General features: G+C 39.1%; 3 protein-coding genes across 5 annotated transcripts; 1 reads left to right on the plus strand and 2 right to left on the minus strand.

Moving 5' to 3' along the window:
- Positions 1-5,084: 5,084 nt before the first annotated feature.
- On the plus strand, positions 5,085-11,111 carry LOC122007287 (aspartic proteinase oryzasin-1-like). 2 transcript variants are annotated; one of them, XM_042563128.1, is made up of 14 exons: positions 5,085-5,222; positions 5,384-5,768; positions 5,910-5,970; positions 7,259-7,353; positions 7,448-7,560; positions 8,394-8,562; positions 8,652-8,691; positions 8,786-8,850; positions 9,844-9,957; positions 10,057-10,121; positions 10,212-10,368; positions 10,443-10,562; positions 10,661-10,749; positions 10,828-11,111. In XM_042563128.1, the coding sequence occupies exons 2-14, from the start codon at positions 5,394-5,396 to the stop codon at positions 10,910-10,912; spliced, it is 1,548 nt and encodes a 515-aa protein (XP_042419062.1). In that variant the 5' UTR covers positions 5,085-5,222; positions 5,384-5,393; the 3' UTR covers positions 10,913-11,111. The 2 variants fall into 2 exon arrangements, with proteins under 2 accessions (XP_042419062.1, XP_042419063.1); XM_042563129.1 differs by having other exon boundaries at positions 5,104-5,222; positions 5,388-5,768.
- Positions 11,112-11,692: 581 nt separating this feature from the next.
- Positions 11,693-12,481, minus strand: LOC122007289 (50S ribosomal protein L31, chloroplastic-like). The gene is made up of 2 exons (XM_042563132.1): positions 12,320-12,481; positions 11,693-12,237 (listed from the first exon to the last, which is right to left on the minus strand). Exons 1-2 carry the CDS (start codon positions 12,401-12,403, stop codon positions 11,914-11,916), a joined length of 408 nt encoding a protein of 135 aa, XP_042419066.1. The 5' UTR covers positions 12,404-12,481; the 3' UTR covers positions 11,693-11,913.
- Positions 12,482-13,270: 789 nt separating this feature from the next.
- LOC122007288 (interaptin-like) lies at positions 13,271-22,206 on the minus strand. 2 transcript variants are annotated; one of them, XM_042563130.1, is made up of 8 exons: positions 21,915-22,206; positions 20,533-20,724; positions 20,267-20,389; positions 18,594-18,631; positions 18,347-18,509; positions 14,371-17,196; positions 14,198-14,283; positions 13,271-13,665 (listed from the first exon to the last, which is right to left on the minus strand). In XM_042563130.1, the coding sequence occupies exons 1-8, from the start codon at positions 21,993-21,995 to the stop codon at positions 13,452-13,454; spliced, it is 3,723 nt and encodes a 1,240-aa protein (XP_042419064.1). In that variant the 5' UTR covers positions 21,996-22,206; the 3' UTR covers positions 13,271-13,451. The 2 variants fall into 2 exon arrangements, with proteins under 2 accessions (XP_042419064.1, XP_042419065.1); XM_042563131.1 differs by lacking the exons at positions 18,594-18,631; positions 20,267-20,389; positions 20,533-20,724; positions 21,915-22,206 and having other exon boundaries at positions 14,371-17,134; positions 18,347-18,465.
- Positions 22,207-22,280: the final 74 nt, after the last annotated feature.

A 22,280-nucleotide genomic window follows, 5' to 3' on the forward strand; every position in this document is an offset into this window, starting at 1 on the left:
ACTCCAGGCGCGCCTCAGAAGTCGCTGACTGGTCGTTCAGAGTGCACAACTGCTGGACTTCATATTCCAAAAAGGTAAGCATCTAGCATATAACTAGATTCTCGACCAAGTACTGCAACAACAGGGAAATAGTAGGGCCGAGCGGATAAAAAGAAGTAAGTACAAAGGCAACGTACATATCCCAGTGGACATCTGAGTATGGTTGTTTGCGAGCTCCCCTGGAGAAATGGCTGTCGCACGGGCCGGGGCATCGACCCATATTTGCGCGAGCAACCCTTGGATCTGTATCTAGTGCTTGAGGGGTGTAGGATGCAACGTCGTCCGGACTGCACCACTCATCGGTCGACAAATGGATAATTACGATTATTTGTCTCTGGCCGCTCAGATCAGAGGGGTCCGAGGTAGCTCTGCCCGTAGACTGGGGCATTAGGGCTAGTCGGATGTGGGACACTTGGGTCGCCGACAAGGATTGGGGCGTCATGAAGGCAACCGGTGGTGCGCAAATTGCCCCAGCAACAGTCTGGACAATGATGGTGTCCGGTCGGATGACAGTGAAGTGTGGAGCACTGCGGCTCCTTGCTCGAGAAGAGCAGGTGTGGATGTCTCGCCTCCCTCGAAAGATGGTCGTGAACCGGCTTGGGTTGGAGTCTGCAGAGCGGAAGTGACAAAGCGAGAGGACGATTCCGCATGGCGTCTCTTGCGTCGTTGTAGGGGTTTGTTGGAAATGACTGATTCCGAAGCCACCGCAATCGGCAGCATCAAGGGTCGTTCGGGAGGAAGGTTCGCTGTAGCGGCCACTACATCACTAGCCAGAGTCTGAGTTCTTCCACCCTTTCTGACCGATGCTTGCGTTCCTTCGACGTCGCCGAGCAGATCCTCATGGGAGTCAACCGGTTGTAGGCCTCAACTCTCTAGTTCGATCACAGCTACCGCATTAATTTCCGTGTTAGCGAGTTTGCTCTTATCGGCTAGACGCACCCTTAACATGATGCAAGCTGTAAAAAAAAAGGTAAAATAAGTTAGATTCAAAGATGAAGAAAAAAATAGCATACTTAGGCTGGACGGAAGACGTGTGTAGATCAGACTCAAACCTAATAGGTAAAGGATGCCTTTCAACAGCAACCGGTGAATATGATACTTCTAACCGGACAAACTGGAAGCTACTTGGAGAAAGTCTGATTGCCTTCTGTACTTCCCGAGTGATGTGGGATTCATCATTTTCATCTGCCAGCCAGTCGGGAAGTCTGGCCACTCGAGAAAATGAAGAAAGAAGTAGTGCTCCCTCCAATGCTTATTGGAGGATGGTATTTTATCAAAAAAGACCAAGCCCACTCAAGCTTGGAACAAGAAGGTCTCCGGTTCGGACAATTTAGGGTAATAAAAATAATGGAAGAGCCGAGGAGTCAAGAGAATGTCGTGTAAGCGGAACAAAACTACAACCCTACACAATAATTTAAAGGAGTTCGACACTAGCTGATTAAGGGGAATATGGAAATATTTACAAATATTGGAAAAGAAGGGATGAACGTGGAACCGAAGGCCAGTGGTAAACTGATCCTTAAAAAACACAGAAAACTCGCTAGTGGTGCGTGTGGCCGGTTGTAAGCAGATGAATGACAACTTGGTAAATAGTGGGAAGTGGTAAGTGGATTTCAGCTTTTCAATGTCGTCCGCGTCAAACTTAGACTTTGTGGAAGTATACCAAAGCCCAGGGACTTGGATGGGGGGTTGTGAAGAATTGGCCATCGAAAACAAAGGATTCGAGAAGGAGCAACGAACGGATTCAGATAAGGGAAGAGTAAAGAAGCTTACAGAAAATGATCATCGGAGAAGAAGAAGAAGAAGAGATGAAGCATCACAAAGAAGGCTTGAAGACGAAAGTGTAAGGAATTAAGACGACGGCGACGCGAAGTAAGGTTTATAAGTCTCGCGGCCGATCGTCTTGAGCCGTCCAATCCAGGGTTTTGAAAAACTAGGAGAAGATCCTATCGTAGGTAGAATTTGAAAAGACGTCTGTCATATCACCCCAGCTGATATTCACCTGTCACGTCAAACATGCGGCGACAAAAAGTAGGACACGTGACGTTCAGCTATCGGAAGACATTAATGAGACTTAATTAAAAGGTATGGTTGCGTACTCGGCCATAATGATCAGAGATTTATACGATCTTCAAGAAATTTGGATGACGTCAGCTACTATGAAAGGGGGCTTATCCGAGAGAGCGCAGGGAAAGGAGAAATTTCGCTATGTGTTGTCACACATCGTCCCGATCGGCATAGAGAGTGGGTTATCACATAGTCGAACGACCAATGCACCATTTGCCTTAGGCGGTATGATCCAAGCGACGGCTACAAACCCAGCCAATGAAATAAAGCCGAATGACGTATACATTTGTTCCGATCAGAAACCTAGGAGCGTATATGATCCGATTGGACGAGGAAATCACCAAAGACTCTACTAGTTCAGTTAGTCAGACTTGCAGTCTCCTTCGATTAGACTTGAGGGGGAGGCTTGTGATGCGACGATAAAGGGGGGTCCGCCCGGTACGGGTCAACTGCTGAGGTGGAGGTCAAAGTCAAGGTGGTCAATACCAGTGTGTTAAAACGCTTGCCTACGGTGACCGAGCAGAGGACCTTAGTAAGGCTGGTCGAGGCAATCAGTGCCCGATTGGCAAGAGACTTGTTCAAGCTGACCACCCGTCCAGCTTGGGATAATACGCTAAGACAGCCAAGCGCTCAGTGCGGAATGATAGGACGCTGAGGAGACCGAAGAACTTGTCCAATCGGGAGGGACAAGCTACTACACCCAGTCACTGCAAGGAAGAGCAGCTAAGGCTGATAGAGCGGAGGAGTCCCGGTCGAGCGTCTACCTCGCTTGGCCAAGCAGTAGAGCCATTGCTATATCTCTCGACATCCTTTTGGGAGTAGTGTCGCTGACACGAGGCATGGTCAACAAGTGGATCGTACGCCCGAAGCTCTTATTGTCTTGTTAGGGATATGCATACCTTGTTAAAGTATGATGTCAGAGGCACTTTCCTGACATGCCCTTTCATAGGATACATTGGAGAACGTGCTCATGCCTCAAGGAGTGTGCACGTCATCCACCAGGACTCTATATAAAGGGAGGTCCAAGCACCGACAGAGGTCCGCATTATTCACTGTTTACGCTTGCGTTACTATTACTTCGCTTTCCTCTACAGTTCCAGTGACTGACTTGAGTGTCAGAGGGAGCCCTTCCCTGGCTCAGCACTAAGGTATAGTATATTGATTTACTATTTACACCAGGGACTCCTTCCCTGGCTCGACACTGACGTTACTTGTTTTACAAAGTGGGACGCGGTCTACATCCAGTCAATGAAATAATCATATCCCCAACTCTCCACCTTCCTATTTTTGGACAGGATCAATATAATGTATAAAAGTGATTCTATAGATAAATATTTCATTACACTTATTATATTTTAAAGGAATATTATCCCATCACGATGGAATATAAACTAGCATGTACGTTGTAGACTCCTCTACATTAGTCAACTACAACTTTCTCATTTACCACCTCATAGATAATCGTGTGACCGATCGTGTGAAATCACTAGGGTGATGAATTCCAACTTTTAATATCATAGTATATACACTGTAAAATTTAATATATTATTTTCACACCGTGAATATTTTGAACGGTTCATGTTAAATAGGGCACTCATTTGACTTGAAAATAAGGTGTCACAAATTTATGTCACTTTAATCCCAGTTTAAATATTTACTTAATTGTAAATTTTTATAAATAAAGGCTGTGAATGATAATTATTAAAATTAATAAATAAGTTCGTAAATAATTAAATATATGTTAAAATATAATAATTTTAAATAATCAAATAAATTAAAATTAAGAGTCTGATGAAATTAAATTTCAAAACTCAAATTAGCCTTAAATTTATGTACAAAAATTGCCCATGATATTTTTAGGTACAAAAAGTCTAAAAATCAATATAAATCCTCTTAAATTGAGTATATTAACTTAGAATCTAGTATATTTTTTATCAAATTGAGTACGATTCTAAACCCTAAACCCTAAACCCTAAACCTAAACCCTAAACCCTAAACCCTAAACCCTAAACCCTAAACCCTAACCCTAAACCCTAAACCCTAAACCCTAAACCCTAAACCCTAAAAAATAAGAGGAACAATTTTGATAGAAAATATATTCGATTTTTAATATAAAGTACTGACTTTTGGATATGAGGATTGCATGCAAAGTTAACATTATGATTAGGAATTTTTCTCTAATTTACCGTTATTTCAACCGCTAGTTCATTTTAGCATTAAAAGAAGATACCATTTTAGCATTAAAAGAAGATACGTGGGGTCCACCAGTGATTGTTCCATTACGGCCCGAGCCCAACTTGGTTCGGTTCGGTTGACGGGGACATATGACCCGTTCGATCTGATCTCCAAGCACGTGTCGTCATCTCGGGAATCAAGTCGTTTGTTCCTTCCCCTCTAATTCTGCTTCGTAATTCTTCTCCATTTTTAGCGTGTTGCTTAACGGAGGTGTTCCTTAGCGAGGTGGGCAAAGCATCTCATCCAACGACGGGAGTTCATTCGACGGATGCATCGGACGGCAGAGAGAAACGCATAACACGATTGCGACTTGGACCACTCCTTCAATTGTTTAAACCAGAACTATTCACTTTGCCCCTTTACGTTTACATATTTTATATTCCCAATCCAAACAAAATAAATTAGATAAAAATCAAAAGGACCTCCTATTTTGTTGGAATAGCTATAGTTTATAATTACAATAATAATTATAATATAAATATTATTAAATAAGATAAATTTATGTTATAATAATTATAAAATTATAAATACTATAATATTATAACAGCTGCTGTTATAATATAAATATAATTGAACATCTTTTAAAATATAAAAGAGGCACCACCATAATTCAATATATATATATATATATATATATATATATATATATATAAATAAATTTTGATGGTTTGGCAATTCTGAGGAGGAATTGTAATTTTTGGTCAATTAATGTAGTAAAAGGGAAAATTTCTGGTCCTCTAACAAAGAACGGTAGTTCAGTGAAAGCTGCGCTGTATTGAACGGCTGTTGCGCTCTTCTTCGCTTTATAAAAGGAAACCGCCGACGTTGTTCCATTGACAATCACCCTCTCTCTTCCATCTTCGCCTTCATCGCCGTCGTTGGTTTGTTTCAATCTCTCCTTTTTCTTTGGGTTGTTGTTCTTTTGTAGATCGAGCAAGGCGCAACTGGTTTTTTTTTTCGTGCAAGTTTTGCGATCGATGCGCGAGCTTTTGTTGTCTATTTAGGGTTTCTGCATCATGATCCTTGTTTCTTGTTCGGATAGGCAGCTGGTCATGGCGTCCGTGCGCGGGGGCTGCGCGATTCCCCTCTTGCTTTCGATCCTCGTGCTTCCGCTGACCTTCCCGGCCTTCGCTGCTGCGGATGGGCTGGTCCGTGTGGGTTTGAGGAAGAAAACTATGGACGAGAGCAGCCGTCTTGCCGGCCGACTTTCGGAGAAGGAAAGGAAGGGGTGGATGGGGCGGCGGTATGGTTTAGGAGCGGGCGTCGAGAATGATGGCGAAGACGCGGACATTGTTTCGCTGAAGAACTATATGAACGCGCAGTACTTTGGGGAGATCGGCATCGGCACCCCTGCTCAGAATTTCACTGTCATTTTTGACACGGGTAGTTCGAATCTGTGGGTTCCTTCTTCAAAATGCTACTTTTCGGTAAGTTTGTTTGCCATCTGTTTCGGAAATGAAAGATTATTAGACTTTAGTTAATAGATCTAGTATGATCCAGACTAGGGCGGAATTTAAGTTTGTTTAATTCATAGTTTTTCAACGCTTTCTCTCAATTTTTATTTGTAGGTTGCTTGTTTTTTCCACTCGAAATTCAAGTCAAGCAAATCAAGCACATACCAGAAGAACGGTTCGTCTCTGGCATGAAAGTCATTATTATTTCTGGTTTTATTGTTATTTTTTATTTCCAATGTATTCCTTCTCCACGCCAAATGTTTATTACTTCCACCATGCAACTTCAATGGTCCTTTTTGGTAGGATCTTTTTATTTTGTCAATGGAGTTGAATTATAATGTTAATAACTGATAAAGAGAATGCAAGTTCTTGTAGCTTGTGAATAGGTTACCAAAAGTTATTATTTAGGCTTTCTCAAAAAACATGTTTACTTCTCATCTTGGATGAGAAAAGAAAGCCTTGTTAAAACCTGATCCGCGGAAAAACCTGTCAGTGGTCTATTTTTTCTGCAGTTGACAGGTTTTTTTGGCTTTGAGCTTAAATTCGTATATTTGTCAATATCACTTGAATGCAACTGCTAATTGTGGTCTTTTGTTGTTTATCATTTTCTATAAGGAAACTACTTTCCTTTTTGTGGAATTTCCTGATTGTAACTTGCCTGAGACTGTGAGACTAATCAATCAGGTTCAACTCCATAATTCCTATCCAACTATTTTACTTAGCCTTTTTGGTCAGGTTGACAAATTCTGTAGAATACTTTTTCCCACTAGTTCTCTTTGTGTTAGCCTTTTATTAGTATTTTCCCATAAGAGAATTTAAGCTGCAAATATATTCTCTTTTACAAGTAAGATTCCATGTTCATCCTTGTTTGGATTACCATTTTTATTTTTAACTAATGTGATACTTCAGTGAAGCTAACTCTATTCTATGCTGATTTTAGTGATGCCTTAGTCCATTTATTTAAAAGAAAAAATTGTTTCCATTAAAAATTGAACAATCATGAATTGCCATGCATGTCCTATTGCACCAACTTTTCTAGGGGCATTGCTCATTTAGTTTGTGCAATCCAATTTTGCACATCTACCATTCATTTAGCTTAGGCTCCTACTGATCAATTATTGGCTGATAATCACATGAAATCAAACTATCCTCTTAGATTTTTTTGTTATATGGATTACTAAAGCTTTATTTATGTCAGTGTAATCCTTCAAGAGCTGGTTTCATCCATTCCATGGTGGTATCAACATTCAGATTTTGTTTGTCTATCTTGCTGAAGCGTTATTAGATTTCTGGAAGTCTTTTTACAAATAAAATCAATAAAATGTGGATCCACCAAGTGTCCTTTCCGCCATATTCTTCCTTGGCTAGTGTACCTTCTCATGAATGTTTAAGTTCGAGTCATGGATTCTATAGTATATCCAAAAAAAAAGATTCTTACTATTTTGCTGTTTTCTCTTGAGCAGGGAAGACTGCATCAATCCATTATGGTACTGGATCAATTTCTGGTTTCTTTAGCGATGATCATGTTTCTTTAGGCGACCTAGTTGTAAAAAACCAGGTTAAAATTTATGCTTGCTTCTGAACTTTTTATCTAGTCCTCTATATGTTAGCTTTAAGATTTTATGGACTAATTGAATATATAATCGATTCAGGATTTCATAGAAGCCACCAGAGAACCAGGTGTCACATTCCTGGTTGCAAAATTTGATGGCATCCTTGGACTTGGATTTAAGGAAATATCAGTTGGTGATGCTGTACCTGTTTGGTAATTCATTATTATTACTCTTATTTCGTTATTGCTTATGGCATTTCTTGGACTCGAGTAGCATTTTCTTTTTCTACTAGAGATTTCATTCTTGCTCTGTTTGCTCTGTATTGCTTGATTTTTCCAATGAATTGGTGAAGAGGTGGGTGGGGTTAATATACTATAGTTGGAAAAAAAAGCCAGAAGAATGCCATAGAGCAAATCAATATCTTTGCAATACTAAGGTAATCTGTTGGCAGAGCATTGATTTTTCTAATAATCCTAGTTTGTTGAACACAGCTGCATATGTATATTAAGATTGAAAAGATAATGTCTTTACCATTAATTCCTTTTACGAGATAGTAAATAATGATGAAAAATATACTACTTTTGAAAACTACTACAGTCAGTCAAAATCTTACAATTGTAATATATTTGAACAAAATAATGTCAGTTTTCTTGATGCTTGTAGAGTGTAGCATGCCTGTGTCTTACCTGAGACATGCATTGGAATAGCTTAAAAACCATTTGTCATGGTGACCTATAATTCCTTGTCTGCATATAATTCAGGTTGCAAGCACACATTTATTCTGCTTGTTCACATACAATTCCTGCGGCATTTGTTTTAATTTTGAACACAAGTCTGCCTTTTCATGTTCATATTCAAATAAAATTATTCATTTTTTGAACTAGTAGTACATACTGCTCTTGCAAATAGTGATTTTGTTATGTTTATCATTGAGTAAATTCTTAATTACATAGGAATGAGGCACTATTCATTAATTGTCATTGATCATCATTCTAGTCAGTTTAATTTGGTAAGGTTTTTTTTTTTAAAAAAATAATACTGGCAGGTATAATATGGTTGAGCAAGGTCTTATCAAAGATCCTATTTTCTCATTTTGGTTGAACCGAAATGATGAGGAAGGAGATGGGGGTGAAATTGTCTTTGGAGGAGTTGATCCAAATCATTATAAGGGTGATCATGTATATGTTCCAGTAACTCAGAAAGGATATTGGCAGGTTTGTGTCTTGAGTTTTTTGTTTTGATTAATCAACTACCATTTCATATACAATGGCTTCACGACATCATACGAAAATTGAATTGGCAGTTTAACATGGGAGATGTACTCGTTGATGGTGAATCTACTGGTATTGCATGCAGACTGATTTATTTCGTTCCCATTCTTCCATTCATGTCTTCTGTATAACAATTTAGTTTGTGTCCCTCTTAATTGTTTATCAGGCTTTTGTAGTGGAGGTTGTGCCGCAATAGCAGATTCAGGAACTTCCTTGATTGCCGGACCAACGGTATGCATATGATACCATGACCTTTTCATCATAGTGTCCATTGATTGTTTCAATCATCATCTATGGAAACAAAACGATCATATATTAGTTACAACTCACAAATGATAACCACTGCATTGCGTTTTGCAATTTTACATGGTTAGTAGTAATACCTTGTCAGTTGACCCCACATAGTGGGATAAAACTTAATTGTTGTCCCCACATAGTGGGATAAAACTTAATTGTTGTTGTTGTAGTAGTAATACCTTGTCAATCCAATTTTTGATTATGACCTCAGGGTCTTCACATGGATGTCAATCCTTTTGAATCCTATCTTGAATTTAGTTGTCAAAAGAAGATGGCTTTCATTTACCAGTGTACTTTCACGGGTGGCATATATCTTATTCCTGTATTAACGAGGTTCCTAAAGGATCCATCTCATAAATGTAGGCCCAGTTTCAGACTAACTGTAGTTCTCAAATTGGGTTTCAGGAAGGTTTAATAAGGCTCTTGCTCAAAAATTTTTTGCAATTTTTTTTCTCAACATGGCCTATTAACTAGCACTTTATTTAGCTACTTGGTGTTTTGTTCTAAATATTTCAATAGTTGTCCTTTTGTTTAACATCATGTCTTAGAATATTTCTTTTAGGAATTTAGAAGTATAACCTACATGTAATGTTATATAATATCAAAATTCTTATATTAGTTTCTCGTAAGATAGTAGATTAGCCGCGAACTCTTATCCTCTGTTACGAGCTTACTTTCATTACAAGGATGTATAAATCTATTTTCTTTCTCCCCTGCGCCTACTGCAGCTATAGTAATGATGTGATAAGACGTCTTCCCGTGAATAAATTTTTGATATGCGACTTCAAATCGCTATAATGGTTAAAGAATGTGCAGTGAAATGTCAATGGATCGCACCTAATCATAATAGCAAAGTTTGATGAAATTATGAACTACTACTGTGGTATAGCCAACAAAATTAATATCAATCGTACATTCTTTTGCCAGACGGTTATTGTAGAAATTAACCAAAAGATCGGAGCTTCTGGTGTTGTTTCTCAAGAGTGCAAGGCAGTAGTTGCTCAATATGGGCAACAAATTCTCGACATGTTGATATCACAGGTTTGAAGCATTGAATTACCCAAAACTTTAATATTTCCTGTAGTGCGGATCAATTTTTGGCCCCCCAAAAAAATGTTAATATTAGCCTATATTCGACAGACACAACCGTCCAAGATTTGCTCCCAAATTGGTCTCTGCACATTTGATGGAACTCATGGAGTCAGGTGAATTCTTGTTCTCAGACATTTGTTCCTTCAGCGAATCCGTTGGCTCAGTCATATATTTTTGCATTTACTTGTACTATATTTGTGCAGTATCGGCATTGAGAGTGTAGTCGGCGATAATGTGGATGCCTCAGCTGGTTTGCACAGCGACGCAATGTGCACCGCTTGTGAGATGGCAGTGGTATGGATGCAAAATCAACTGAGACAAAACCAAACAGCAGAAAACATATTGAATTACATCAATCAGGTTAAGATTATTCGAATCATATACCTTTCTCATTGTTTAATCAGTTCTATTTATTCATACCTCGAGCCACACAGCTATGCGAGCGACTACCAAGTCCTATGGGAGAATCATCAGTAGACTGTGCCGCAATAGCATCGTTGCCAAATGTATCGTTCACCATTGGCGATAAGGTGTTCGAACTTAAACCAGAGGAGGTACCATCCTAGATCTTTGCATAAAAGTATTTTTTTGACAGTCGCTGAATAAATGTTAATACCCACGGCAATCTTCCCCTCCTCGTATCTGCCTGCAGTATATTCTGAAGGTTGGTGAGGGAGCTGCAGTACAGTGCATCAGCGGATTCACTGCCTTGGATGTACCTCCCCCACGGGGACCCCTCTGGTTAGTATCTCTCTTTGCTTCGCAAGGTTAAGTCACTTTCGTGCCACTTCCTCCGATTTATGAAACATAAATCCACAGGATACTGGGCGATATCTTCATGGGAGTCTACCATACGGTTTTCGACTACGGCCAGTTGAGAGTTGGCTTTGCTCAAGCAGCTTAAAAGGCTACACTGCTATCCTCATCTCTAATGCAGTTACATCGGACCCTAGTTATGTTTCCCATTGTATAGAACAACCAAATTGTCGATGTAGTTGTCCATGTTACTGTCTTGCTTAAATCCTTAATAAGCAGTTCTCGACTTGAGATAAGTTGTATTTCGTTTACTCAGTTTCTTAAATTGGCGACTCAGATTTGTGTGATTTTATGATCCTAATTTATGGAATAGGAAAAGGATCATATCTAAGTGGAGGCAAGATCTTCTGAATCACTTTTTGTGATTCAGGAAATATGCCACTTGTATTTACGGTTGGATCATGATCGCGATTCGATCGTAAATGATTGTGATCCTTTTTTGGATTCACTGTCTTCATCATGTTATAATTTTTATTCGGAGCGGACGGTCGGAGGTCGTCCAGATACGAGTGGCATATCCCTTGGACCACAAAAAAAAAAATGGTCCAGAAAATTTGTGCTCATCCAGAGGCAAGATCTTCTAAATCACTTTTTGTGGTCCAGGAGATGTGTCACTCGTATTTGCGGCTCGATCATGGTCGCGATCCGATCGTAAATGATTGTAATCCTTTCTTGGGTTCACCGTCTCAATTAAATTATAATTTTTATTCGGAGCGGATGATCGGAGGCCGCCCGGAGCAATTCTAATAAGTTGTCAACCACAATGAATGATCTTAGCAAGTCGAAAGTGGTCCAAATATAGAACATTATCATTCCAACCAAGCTCTAAACACTTCAAGTTCAATTGATCATTGAATCCAAAAGCATCATCAGTTGAAGAGGAAATCTAATTTCATAATAGCAAGCTACAATTGTTTGTTTTTTTTTTTTTTAAATAGAAGCGAAATCTTTTCCATCATTTTTGCTAAACAAGCAGAGAGGAGAGATCAATAGGTACGATGAGAATTGATCCAGAACAAGGTCAAAAGCAAGTGAAAGGCGGCACCTTTGTTGGTCGGAGGCCATGAATTGGGGAAAGCGGACGATGGGTCACTTCTTGCCCTTGCCCTTGCCGCCGGACTTCTTCCTCTGGGGCAGCACGATCTCGCCGTGCTTGAGGACGGGGATCTCCATGAGGGACGACAGCTGGCCGTACTTCTTGCGGAACTTCTCCACCTGGTCGTCCTCCACCGCCAGGGCGGAGCGGCTGCCGAGGTAGAACGGGTGGTTGCCGGACCAGACGTCCACCGAGTACTCCCGCTGCGTGCCGCCCGTCGTCATCACCAGCTCCCCGTTGCAGTACACCTTCGCGTCCTCGTAGAACTCCGGGTGCACCCCGCCCTTCTTCCGGCAACTCCACCGCCCACCGACTGCCTGCGCGATTATCCCCCCACCCAACCACAAATCAAATCGCGGGGACGTCGACGAGAGAAGAGGAGGAAGAGGATTGTGATACCTGGGAAGGGAGGAGGAGCTTCGGGGCGGGCGGCTTCGGGGATGAGAGCGAGGGAATGAAACGGGTGGTGAGGGACACGGCCATGTGGAGCTGGTCCGATCTACTGCGGCGGCGACGGCGGCGGTGGATTTGGCCTTTGAGCAGGAGGAGGAACTTTATCCCCTCATTTTTGTCTCTTATTATCTCGTCGTTATGGGTTGGGCTCAGTAATGGGCTTTTTGGCTGGTATTTTTTCAGTCACAATAATAGTGGCCGAAACTTAATCATGATGGTAAAAGATGAATACGTTCGTCCTAGCGTCTCCGTCAATTTGTCTCAGTGTCAATACCAAGGAGGTAAATCACAGACCAATCTGTCTCAGTGTCAACACCAAGAAGATAAATCACGGACGATTACTAGTCTTTGTAATAGTGACTAACACATAAAAAAGATATTTACCTGACTTTATCGAGATTCGAACCCCAGATCTCATGGTGTCAACACCTCATATGCTAGCAACTAGATCGTTCTGAGAGGACGACCAAAACTTAAACACAAAGGGGCAACGACAGTTGCTCACTTCCGGCCATAATTACAAGTTGTTCATCTCCTAACCTATTTTTTAACCAGAGAATCTAATCTCCTATTCAGGGCATCCTGAGTGATTCAAGACCTCCCGAGTCGTCTCAGTTTATGGTCTCGATCGGTGGGCTCACAAACAAGCCATGAGCCTGCAAGTAGGACGGAAGCTCACCTCAAGAGGACGATGAAGTTGAAATTTTACGAGAGAGACGAAAGGAAGAAAATGTCATTATATCCAAATCTGACTAAAGGTTCATCTATGGATAGATTGTAAATTCATCCTTCCATCTAATCCATCCATTAGTCATTCATCTGCTAGAGTAAACTGAGTATAAATTTGTTAACTATGAACACTTTACAAAGGAGAAAACAAGGAGGAAAGACTTTGCATTGTACAAATTATGGCATTTCAAGTATAAAGTTTTTGCTGTAAACAGAAAGACTATTTATTTTTTTTCTCCCAGATACTACTCACATTCTTGTGATAATTTGAGGAAAAAATGATCAAATGAATGATAGCAAAAAAAAAAAAAAAAATTATAAACTACAAGGAAAAGAATTTGAACCAGTTTCATGAGAACCACCTCTTCTCCTTTTTCACAGATTTAAGCTGCATTACTAGTTCTTCGCGCTGAGCTTCCACTTGAGCATATTGGAGGCTAACGTTGAGGTACCGCTCTCTCATCTCCCTTAGCTCCGTCTCTAAAGATGATATTCTTTCAAAGTCGGCATTTACATTTTTGTCAGGAATGTCCGGTTGGCCAGCTTGCTTCTCTGTGATCGCTCTGTAAACAGTGAATCTAAAATCAGGAGTAATCTCGATTGAAGAAGTCAAATTGTAGCTTGCCATCAAATGACTGTGGTTCAAAAGGAGAATGTCTATGTTTTTTGCCGCTATAAGACAAGCCGTCAAGGTCTCTGTTTGTTGGTTGAATTACAACCTAAGGGAATAGAGCCATTTATGGATAGAACACAGACTTGAACTGCATCTATCTCGATGGCAATCCAAAAAGGGGGAACCATACCTAAGTCGCTCTATCTCAATGGCAAGCTGGATAAGGTGTCTGGACTGATAATAGGATGCACTTCTGTGTTTTATTTACTCGTGTAGATGATAGGAGGGAAGAGGTTAGAATGAAAGAAACTATACAGCACATGGACAGTTTTTGTTTTTGTGGGTAAAATTTGTCTCTCTCACCTTCCCCTCTCTTTCTGTTCATCCATTTAGGTAAACAAGTAGTAAGAGACAAATTGGAACGGAGACTTCATAAAGAAACTTATTGAGATGAGGAAATCCTTCTGAAGTTCAAATATTACCTTTGAAGTTGTATTTGATCCATTCTATTTGCCTCCACATCCTGAGTTTCAGGTTCAGTTGAAATCTCTGGACCATGATTAACTTCCTAGTAAATCAAAATGACTTTATAATGTCGCTCATTAAAATTGCAAATGTAGGATAGAAGAAGAGGCATGGCTAACAAACTACTCACTTTCTCCTGCCGAAGGGATGTTCTTGGCAGCATGAGTTCCTTCTCCACTGTCTGAATTTTATTCATCAGCTCGTGATTCTCCCGCTCAAGACTTTCAATCTTTCTTTCGTATTCACTATTTGTCTGTTTCAACAGATTAAGTTTGTTCTTCAACTCTGCCTCCTGAGAGCATGATGCTTCTTTTAGCAGCAAGTCATTTTCTAATCGCAAAATTTTTTCTTCCAAGACCATCCTGTTGTGCCTATCCTCTTCACTGTTAGATATAGCCTTTAGCATATTAGCCACTCTCTCCGTCAAGGACTCTTTCTCTCCCTTCAGTTCTTCATATTCTTCAGACAATGACTTCAATAGACCTACCAACTTCTGCTTTTCAGAGTTGGCATCATCAAACGAGTTTTTAAGGCCTAATATTGAATTCCGAAGATGAATTAATTTTTTCACTTCAACCGTTGAAGGGGAAATCACTTCAACTGCTTGAGAAGCTTTAATATTCAATTCTCCTTCATTCTCCATATTTATATATTTCTCTTCACTGTACTTAACACTGTCAATTGCTTGATGAATGCGCTCTATATCAGCCATTAGCGTTTCCTCACTCTGTTTGGAAGCATTAAGTAAATCTATTAATCCTGCAATCTTATTCTCAGACTCTTGACGGAAATTCTGCAAGTCAGTCTCATAAAGCTTTATTTTTGAATTGGCTTCTTGAAGATTCCATTCAAGTTTAGCTTTATCAGAACGGAGGACAGACGCTTCATGCACTTCATCTGATGCTATTTTTTCTAGGTCACCAAAATTTGAGGACTTTTGTGCAGCAAGGTTAGATATCTCTTTCTCAAGATTTTCCACTTCAATTGCTTTCTCTAATTCAATCTTGTTTAATAAAATGCGTGCCTTTGCTATTCTTTCTCCATGCTCCTTGTGTTCTTCCAAAATTTGGTCGAGTTGGGACAGCAGTGATTTCTCCTTTGATTCAGTGCCTGTTTGAATCGAAGCAAGCTTCAGTTCTAACAGTTCAACTTGCTTATAGAAATCATATCTCTTTTCATCCAATTCAATCTCGAGAAGTGTAACCTGTAGATGCGACTCTAGGTCCTGACTCTTTAACTTTTCAGTTAGTTTGTGAAGAGAACTGCACTCTTCAGTAAGACTTTCAATGGTAGCCTGCAGTTTTGAGTTTGATTGACTTAAAAGATCAGAACCCTCTAACACTTCTGATAAGTGGTTCTCTGTCTCTTGTAGTTTCTGTTTTAGTTCTGCTTTCTTCATCTCCACTTCCACTGTTTGATGTTCAACTTCATTCTTCAAATTAGCAGTAAGTGAGCTTGTGTCTTCTAGTTCCAATCGGACAGATTCTTTCTCATTAGTTACGTGTCTAAACTGGGCTTCTAAACCAGAAACAATTTCTGATAGCTCAACATTTTCCTGTTCTATCTGAGTTATGTACAATTCTAACTCAGTTTTGTTTCTTTCGAGCTCTGCCAACCTTCTTTCAAGAGTCTCATCAGCAGAAGAATGAAATTCCATGCTACCCCTAAGCACTTCCAAATCATGCTCCACATCTTGCAAGTGTTTTATAGTATCTATACATTCTTTACGCACAGAAACCAACTCTTCTTCCACTTGAGATTTCTCCTTCTGGATAGTGGAAATAAGATCTTCTAATTCCCAGTTAGACTGTTGGAGTCTATCTCTCTCTTGTTCCCTTAGCAACAATTGAGACTGAAGTTCATCTACATTAATACTGTTGGGTTTGGTTTTCTTTTCTATATTTTGAGGCTCCTTTGAAGTATCCTTGCTTAATTCCTTCAACTTAAAAATAAGATCTAGGTTTTCATCAGTAAGCTCAGTGCAATCCCTCTCTAGATCATTTATTTTAGCTTTAAGGACCTCAATTTCACGTATTTCATCAGAATAGCTTCCATTGTGCCCCTGATTCTTCACAATGTTGGATAACCTTTCCTCCAGCATAAGAATTTGATCTTCTTTCTGTGCTAGTTTTCTCTCCCATTCAACCTGATTATCTAGAGAATTTTTATTCTTGAGTTGTTCGTCTTCATCTATGTGGTTTTTTTGTGACTGGTCAGCTATCTCCAACCTCTGTTTCTCTATCATCTCTTCTAATTCCTGAAGGATGGAGACAAGCTCAATGTTTGATTCTTGTGTTTTCCTCAACTGTTGAGTTAAATCATAATTGGTGTCTTTCTGAAATTTCAGCTCATCCTCCAGCTCCGTCTGTACATAATGCATACCTTCACTTTTCTTAACTCCAACATCTGAATCTTTCAACGTCAACTTCTGTAGTGCAGCTTTCAGTTGTTCAACTTCTAACCTCAAAGAATCACATTCACTGTATGCAGCTGAAAGTTGCCTATCCAGGTTTGTTTGATGCTTAGATTTATCAGATATTTCCTTCTTTAAATTCTCGAGATCAAGCTTCAATCGCCTAGAATGTCTCTCCCACATCTTAACTTCATCATGGAGTTCCTCTATTTCTTCTTCAGCAGCTTCAACAAGTTCTTTTGAAGAATCAGATTGCTTTGGTGATGGTGCCGTAAATCGATCATTCGACATCCATGAGGTCATACTATTGTGTACTGAGGAACCTGAGGACCTAGAGTTGAACGATGATGGGTTTGATCCTATAAGTTCTTGCATAGGACTTGCACCATTAGTTGGACTAATGTGGGAACCTGTTGAATCTTGCATTCCGGCACATTTCCCCCCATTCCCATTAAAGCTGTTTTTAGGGGAAGAATCTTTCCTGCCAAAGCTATTCCCTGAATCAGTACTACGATGCGACCCTGATGCTGAGAAGTAGGTATCCTATAATATGCATTGATTATGCAAAAGAAGCCAACCAAAGAGAGAGAAAAATCATTAACCAAAGACAAAGTAATAGGATAATATAACAGTAGCCTCAGTTGAAATCCATTGAGAGAAAAAAAAATTCATTAACCAAAGTGAAAGTAGTAGGATAATATAACAGTAGCCTCAGTTGAAATCCATTGAGAGTTAGTCAAGAGCCCATTTTTGCAGGGTGAAGAAAGGTGCTCACGAGAAGATACAGATAATATGAACTCAAGTGAAGAAAACTGATACACATGCAAGGAGACCGAAGTTCTAGTGTTGAAGAGGCAACTGTAAAATGTAATCTGATATGTTTCTTTTCCTTTTTATATATAAAATTAGTCCATTTGCAAGACCACAGACACAGGTGAGGAAGTTGTTGGCTCTTGAAACTGAGTAATGCAGTTATTCTAGCTGGAATAAAATACATATAGATGGTGGTGCCACAAGAAATGAGGACCATTTTTTAAACCAATAAGTTAACCTAATTTCCTGCTATCAAGATTGATGAGTTTCCTGATAGAAATGATCTCACATCTAACCTCATTCATAGGGCAGCAATGGGCATTGAACAGGTCACCTTCCGGTCATATCAACACCATTTCACTAAAAGGATGAAATCATGAGCTGTGTTGTATTTTTTGTCAGAAAGCATGATTACTCTTGGAGGTTTTGCACTAAATGCAGTCACCAAAGAAAGATATGTTCATAGTCCTGACTGTCATGAATTATTCGAGGAATTGGGTGAAGCCAAACTCTTTAACAAGTTTTTGGACAAGTCTACTATAGATTGAAACTCAATGTCTAGTAAGAAACCAAACATATACAATCTAATCAGAGTTTTCTCTGATGATGGAAGTCGAACAAATGAAATGATCATTATTTTCAGTAATTGAGCTAACTATTGAAGATTTGGAGGGACAAAAGGATGGTAGAAATTTCATTCTTTATAATGTAGATATATCAAAGAATTCATATAACTAACAAATAATAAAAACTAGCACCTACAGACAGAGATGCATCAATCTCCTAGAATTGTTCTATGTTGCCAAATAAGTAGATGGAAACTTGTAGCAGAAAGCTAATTTTTGCAAGACAATAGTAACTATGTACATGAGAAGCATACCATATCTTCAGTTTCCTCTGGATAAGTATTGCTCAATTGATTACTTGGATCCCTAACACTACTATTGAATCTATGGTCAGATCCATGTGATTTGCCATCCAGATCATCAGTATTACTTTGATGTTTGGGATATAGATCCATTTCTTTCCAAGATTGCCCGACTCTGAAGAAAATAAACAGTTAGCAATATCTATAGGAACAAAATACTTAACATAATCTGGATTTGCAAGTCAAAGAGCCATTGAACCTTAATTTTGATTTTGGGGAAGAATAATGAATCTTAACCTGCAGAAATATAGGAAAAAAGAACAGTATTGTCATTGTCAATAATTCACAGACAAACAAACATTGTGGCTTCAGACATCACATCTAGGTACATGTTGTGTGGTTTGAAGAAGGAAAGAAAGGAAAATAAGTGGTCAAACCAGTAACACAAAGTGGGAGCAACCGTTTGAGCATACAAATGACATCTATTAGCTCCAGACAACAAAAACGGTGCTATAAATATATATCACTCCTTTTCTGAAAAATAACAAGAGTGCTATAAACAAGCACATGAACAAGTTTGCAAGTTTCTTGCTCAAATCGTTTAAATAAAAAATTAGACTAATGCTATAGTTAGTTGGAAGGTCAAAATATCAAAAAATAGGCATTAATCAATTTTTCTTGTAGTATGAGTTTATGGAGTCGACCTGAAAGTTCTTGGAGTTTTTTAAGTGCTCATGCATCATAAAGATATAATATCTCATTGTACACATTTACTCTAAAAGGTGCATCACATCCACTTTATAGCATCCTTCTTGAGATCAGCTAAACTCTCATTTTAGAAGAAACAGAGGGCAACAAAATAAAATTGGTAGACCACCAAGCTTAAGACCCATAGGTGACTTAAAACGACACACACTGGTGCATGTGTAAATAGAATTATTACAAGCATTATGTCATTTAGAAAAATGAGTCTCAATACTTCTTGATTCTTCATCTTGTTTATTTAGTTCAGTTTGTTTATTAAGGTTCATTCATTGGCGCAACGATAAAGTTGTTGCCATGTGACCAAAAGGTCATGGGTTCGAATCCTGGAAACAACCTCTTGAAAAAAGCAGGGTAAGACTGTGTACAATGAATCCTTCCCCGGGACCCCGCATGGCGGGAGCTTCGTGCACCGGGCTGCCCTTTATTCATTGCACAAGCTAAGATTAGTAGCAATTGCATCATTGATATTTGAATGTTCCCCAAAGGTATAAGGCGATTGCTGATTAGGAATTGTCTTTGGCATAATTTGAAAGTTATTGGAAAGGTGAGTAAATGAAATGAGGGGTCCAAGTATTATCTCCTAGGTTATCACGACTAGCATCGCTTACGGATCTTTCATTCTTCTATTAATCTTATGATCAATATTTTTGTCCATTTTTATTGTTTTACAATAACTAAATTTTATATTTTTTCCATTTTATTATTTTATTTGCTACTTTTTAGAATGCATTTGATTTTAGGTGCAATGCTTTAAGAATGTACATTGTTTGGGATGATTTCTTAAATTGCATGAAGCAGCTCTTAAAAATATAAAATAATAGTGAGGAGTTGAACGTTAAAAAAAGATCAGTTCCTATAACAATATTATTTACACAGAACTTTGACAAGTGAACTACTTGGTTAATCCTTAAACCAACAAATATTGGAGACCAACATACATCCGATTCTTAAGTTTTGCCTTGGATCCGACAGTTGAGTAGCCAAAGTATGATAGCTGCACATTTGTCAATTCATTCAAAAGTGTTGTTATGTTTCCATGATACAAACCAGTAAATTTTCAATAAAGTTTAGGATCTATATATGTTCTTGCATTCTCAAGTGAAACAAAAAATCTGCAGTGTTTGCAACATAATAAGATCATATAAATTTAGGCTTAGTAGTTTTTACCTGTAAAGTAGTACCAGCATCACACTTCTTCAAAGGAAGGAAGAGAAGACCAGAATCTTCTTTGCCCATATAGTCTGCTAGTCTTAAGATAACCTCACCAAGAATAGTAGCTCGGGAAGAAGCCTGCACAAGAAGTTAATCGATCTGAGTTTTTAAACTTAACCACTTAAGGCAGAGTGCAGAATTCACTAGAGATCTTAAAATCATTCACATATATTGACAAGACAAACTGAGTAGAGAAACATTATAAAGGTAGCAAGTCAGACCAGGGAAACAAGGATCTTAAATTGGCATTTTTCAAGGTCTTGGGATGCATCATCTTCAGACACCCATAGAGTCTCTGCATCAGTCCACTGACAATTCCCACTTCTTACTGTAGCTTTGCCAGTTTTAGCAAGAACTTTCCCAGACTCCATTGAAATTAGGGAGAGCACGAGTCGGTCCCATCCTCTCGGTACCTGTATGATTAAAATGCAACAATATAAATGATTTTCACAAATCTGAAATGGTATTAATTATAATAATATATATACAGATTTTTCTTCCAATTAGTAACAATTTTAATGAAAATTCCCACAACTTATATAATTAAGGATAGAAACACAAATAGTATAGAGGAGGAAGAATTGCATATTAGAACTAAAATTCTTTGCAATTATTTAATTATTCCAGTTCAAAATATTGCAAATATTGCTGGTTTGATGATATTAGATGCTCAAGTTACTTAAGCTTAACACAAAAAATTTACTTTCACACAAAATGATGGCAATATGATTACTTTCTCAGTAACCTGATCTTTTGTTTGCATAACTAAGAATATAATTGAGTTTAGATAATATGGTTTAAAAAAATTACTATTTCGAAACAATGAAAGAGAAAAAGGAATGGTTAAGAAGAAAATCAAGAGTTCAAATGTTAGAACTAGCGGAAACCAACTGCAATTGCCTACTAATGAAGCGACCTAACCACTAGCCTTTTGAATAAAAGGACACAAGCAACTCAAAGTTTGAACATTGAAGTTCACAATACTAACTACTGCTAGTCTATTCATATAACAGGAAACAGTAATTACACAAGATGATCCTTCAACTATTGTCCAAGACTCAAATAGATTCCTAGACTTTTGTTTCAATTTGAATCCCTACACTTACAATGATCTACCGTATACTAGTCCATCCCTCTAGTACGCTTAACATGGAAAACAGTTGCCGACTCAGCATCTAATCACGTCTAATCAGCATAATTATCTCGTCAGCATGAAAAAACCCACATCCCTCATGAAATGACTATCGACTAGGATGATTATACTGACATGGGTATTTGGAGAACAGACCTATACTTGCTGTACGTGCATATGCATTACATTCATGATCAAACCAATTTGAACTGTGGGTGAGAGTTCAAGGACGTTTTGTAGGAAAAGTTAAAGAAACAAGATCCGAGCTAACTTTCCATTCAACTAAAGATTCTCGCTGCCAGCAACAAAGCAAAAAAGCAAAAAGAAAAAAGGTCGAGAGCAAGGCAGAGCCTTCCTACTTTGATTACTTTAGTTGAATCAGTTGTGTTAAACAAAGATTGTGCCAAATGAGACAAATCGCTGAGCAGTTATGAAGCAGATCAAGAACCGAGAGGCGGACAGGAAGAGGACCTCGATAGCCTGAAGGCTGTAGAACTTGAACTGGGCCTTCTCCTCGAGTCGGTCGGACCTGTGGCGATGCAGCTTGAACATCTCCCTCCGCCTTCTCTCCACTTATTCCGCCTCAAGATCGCACCCAACAAGGTCCTCCGACCGATGAAGGAAGAGATCTAGATCAGGGAAGGAAGCAGGGGCAGATCGCGCTCTCTCGCGTCGCGTGGTGGCGGAGCTGGGCGGCGAGAACCTCTTCTTCCGATCTCCATAACCGAACATTCGCTGTCGTATTTAGAATTCAATTGCGGACGCCTCGAAGCTAATGACTGCTGCTGGTCGACGGATCCGCTCCAAGGACGCTTCTATTTTGGCTTCGTGTCTTGC

This window comes from Zingiber officinale, chromosome 7B (genome assembly GCF_018446385.1).
Source record: "Zingiber officinale cultivar Zhangliang chromosome 7B, Zo_v1.1, whole genome shotgun sequence".
Taxonomy (NCBI): domain Eukaryota; kingdom Viridiplantae; phylum Streptophyta; class Magnoliopsida; order Zingiberales; family Zingiberaceae; genus Zingiber; species Zingiber officinale.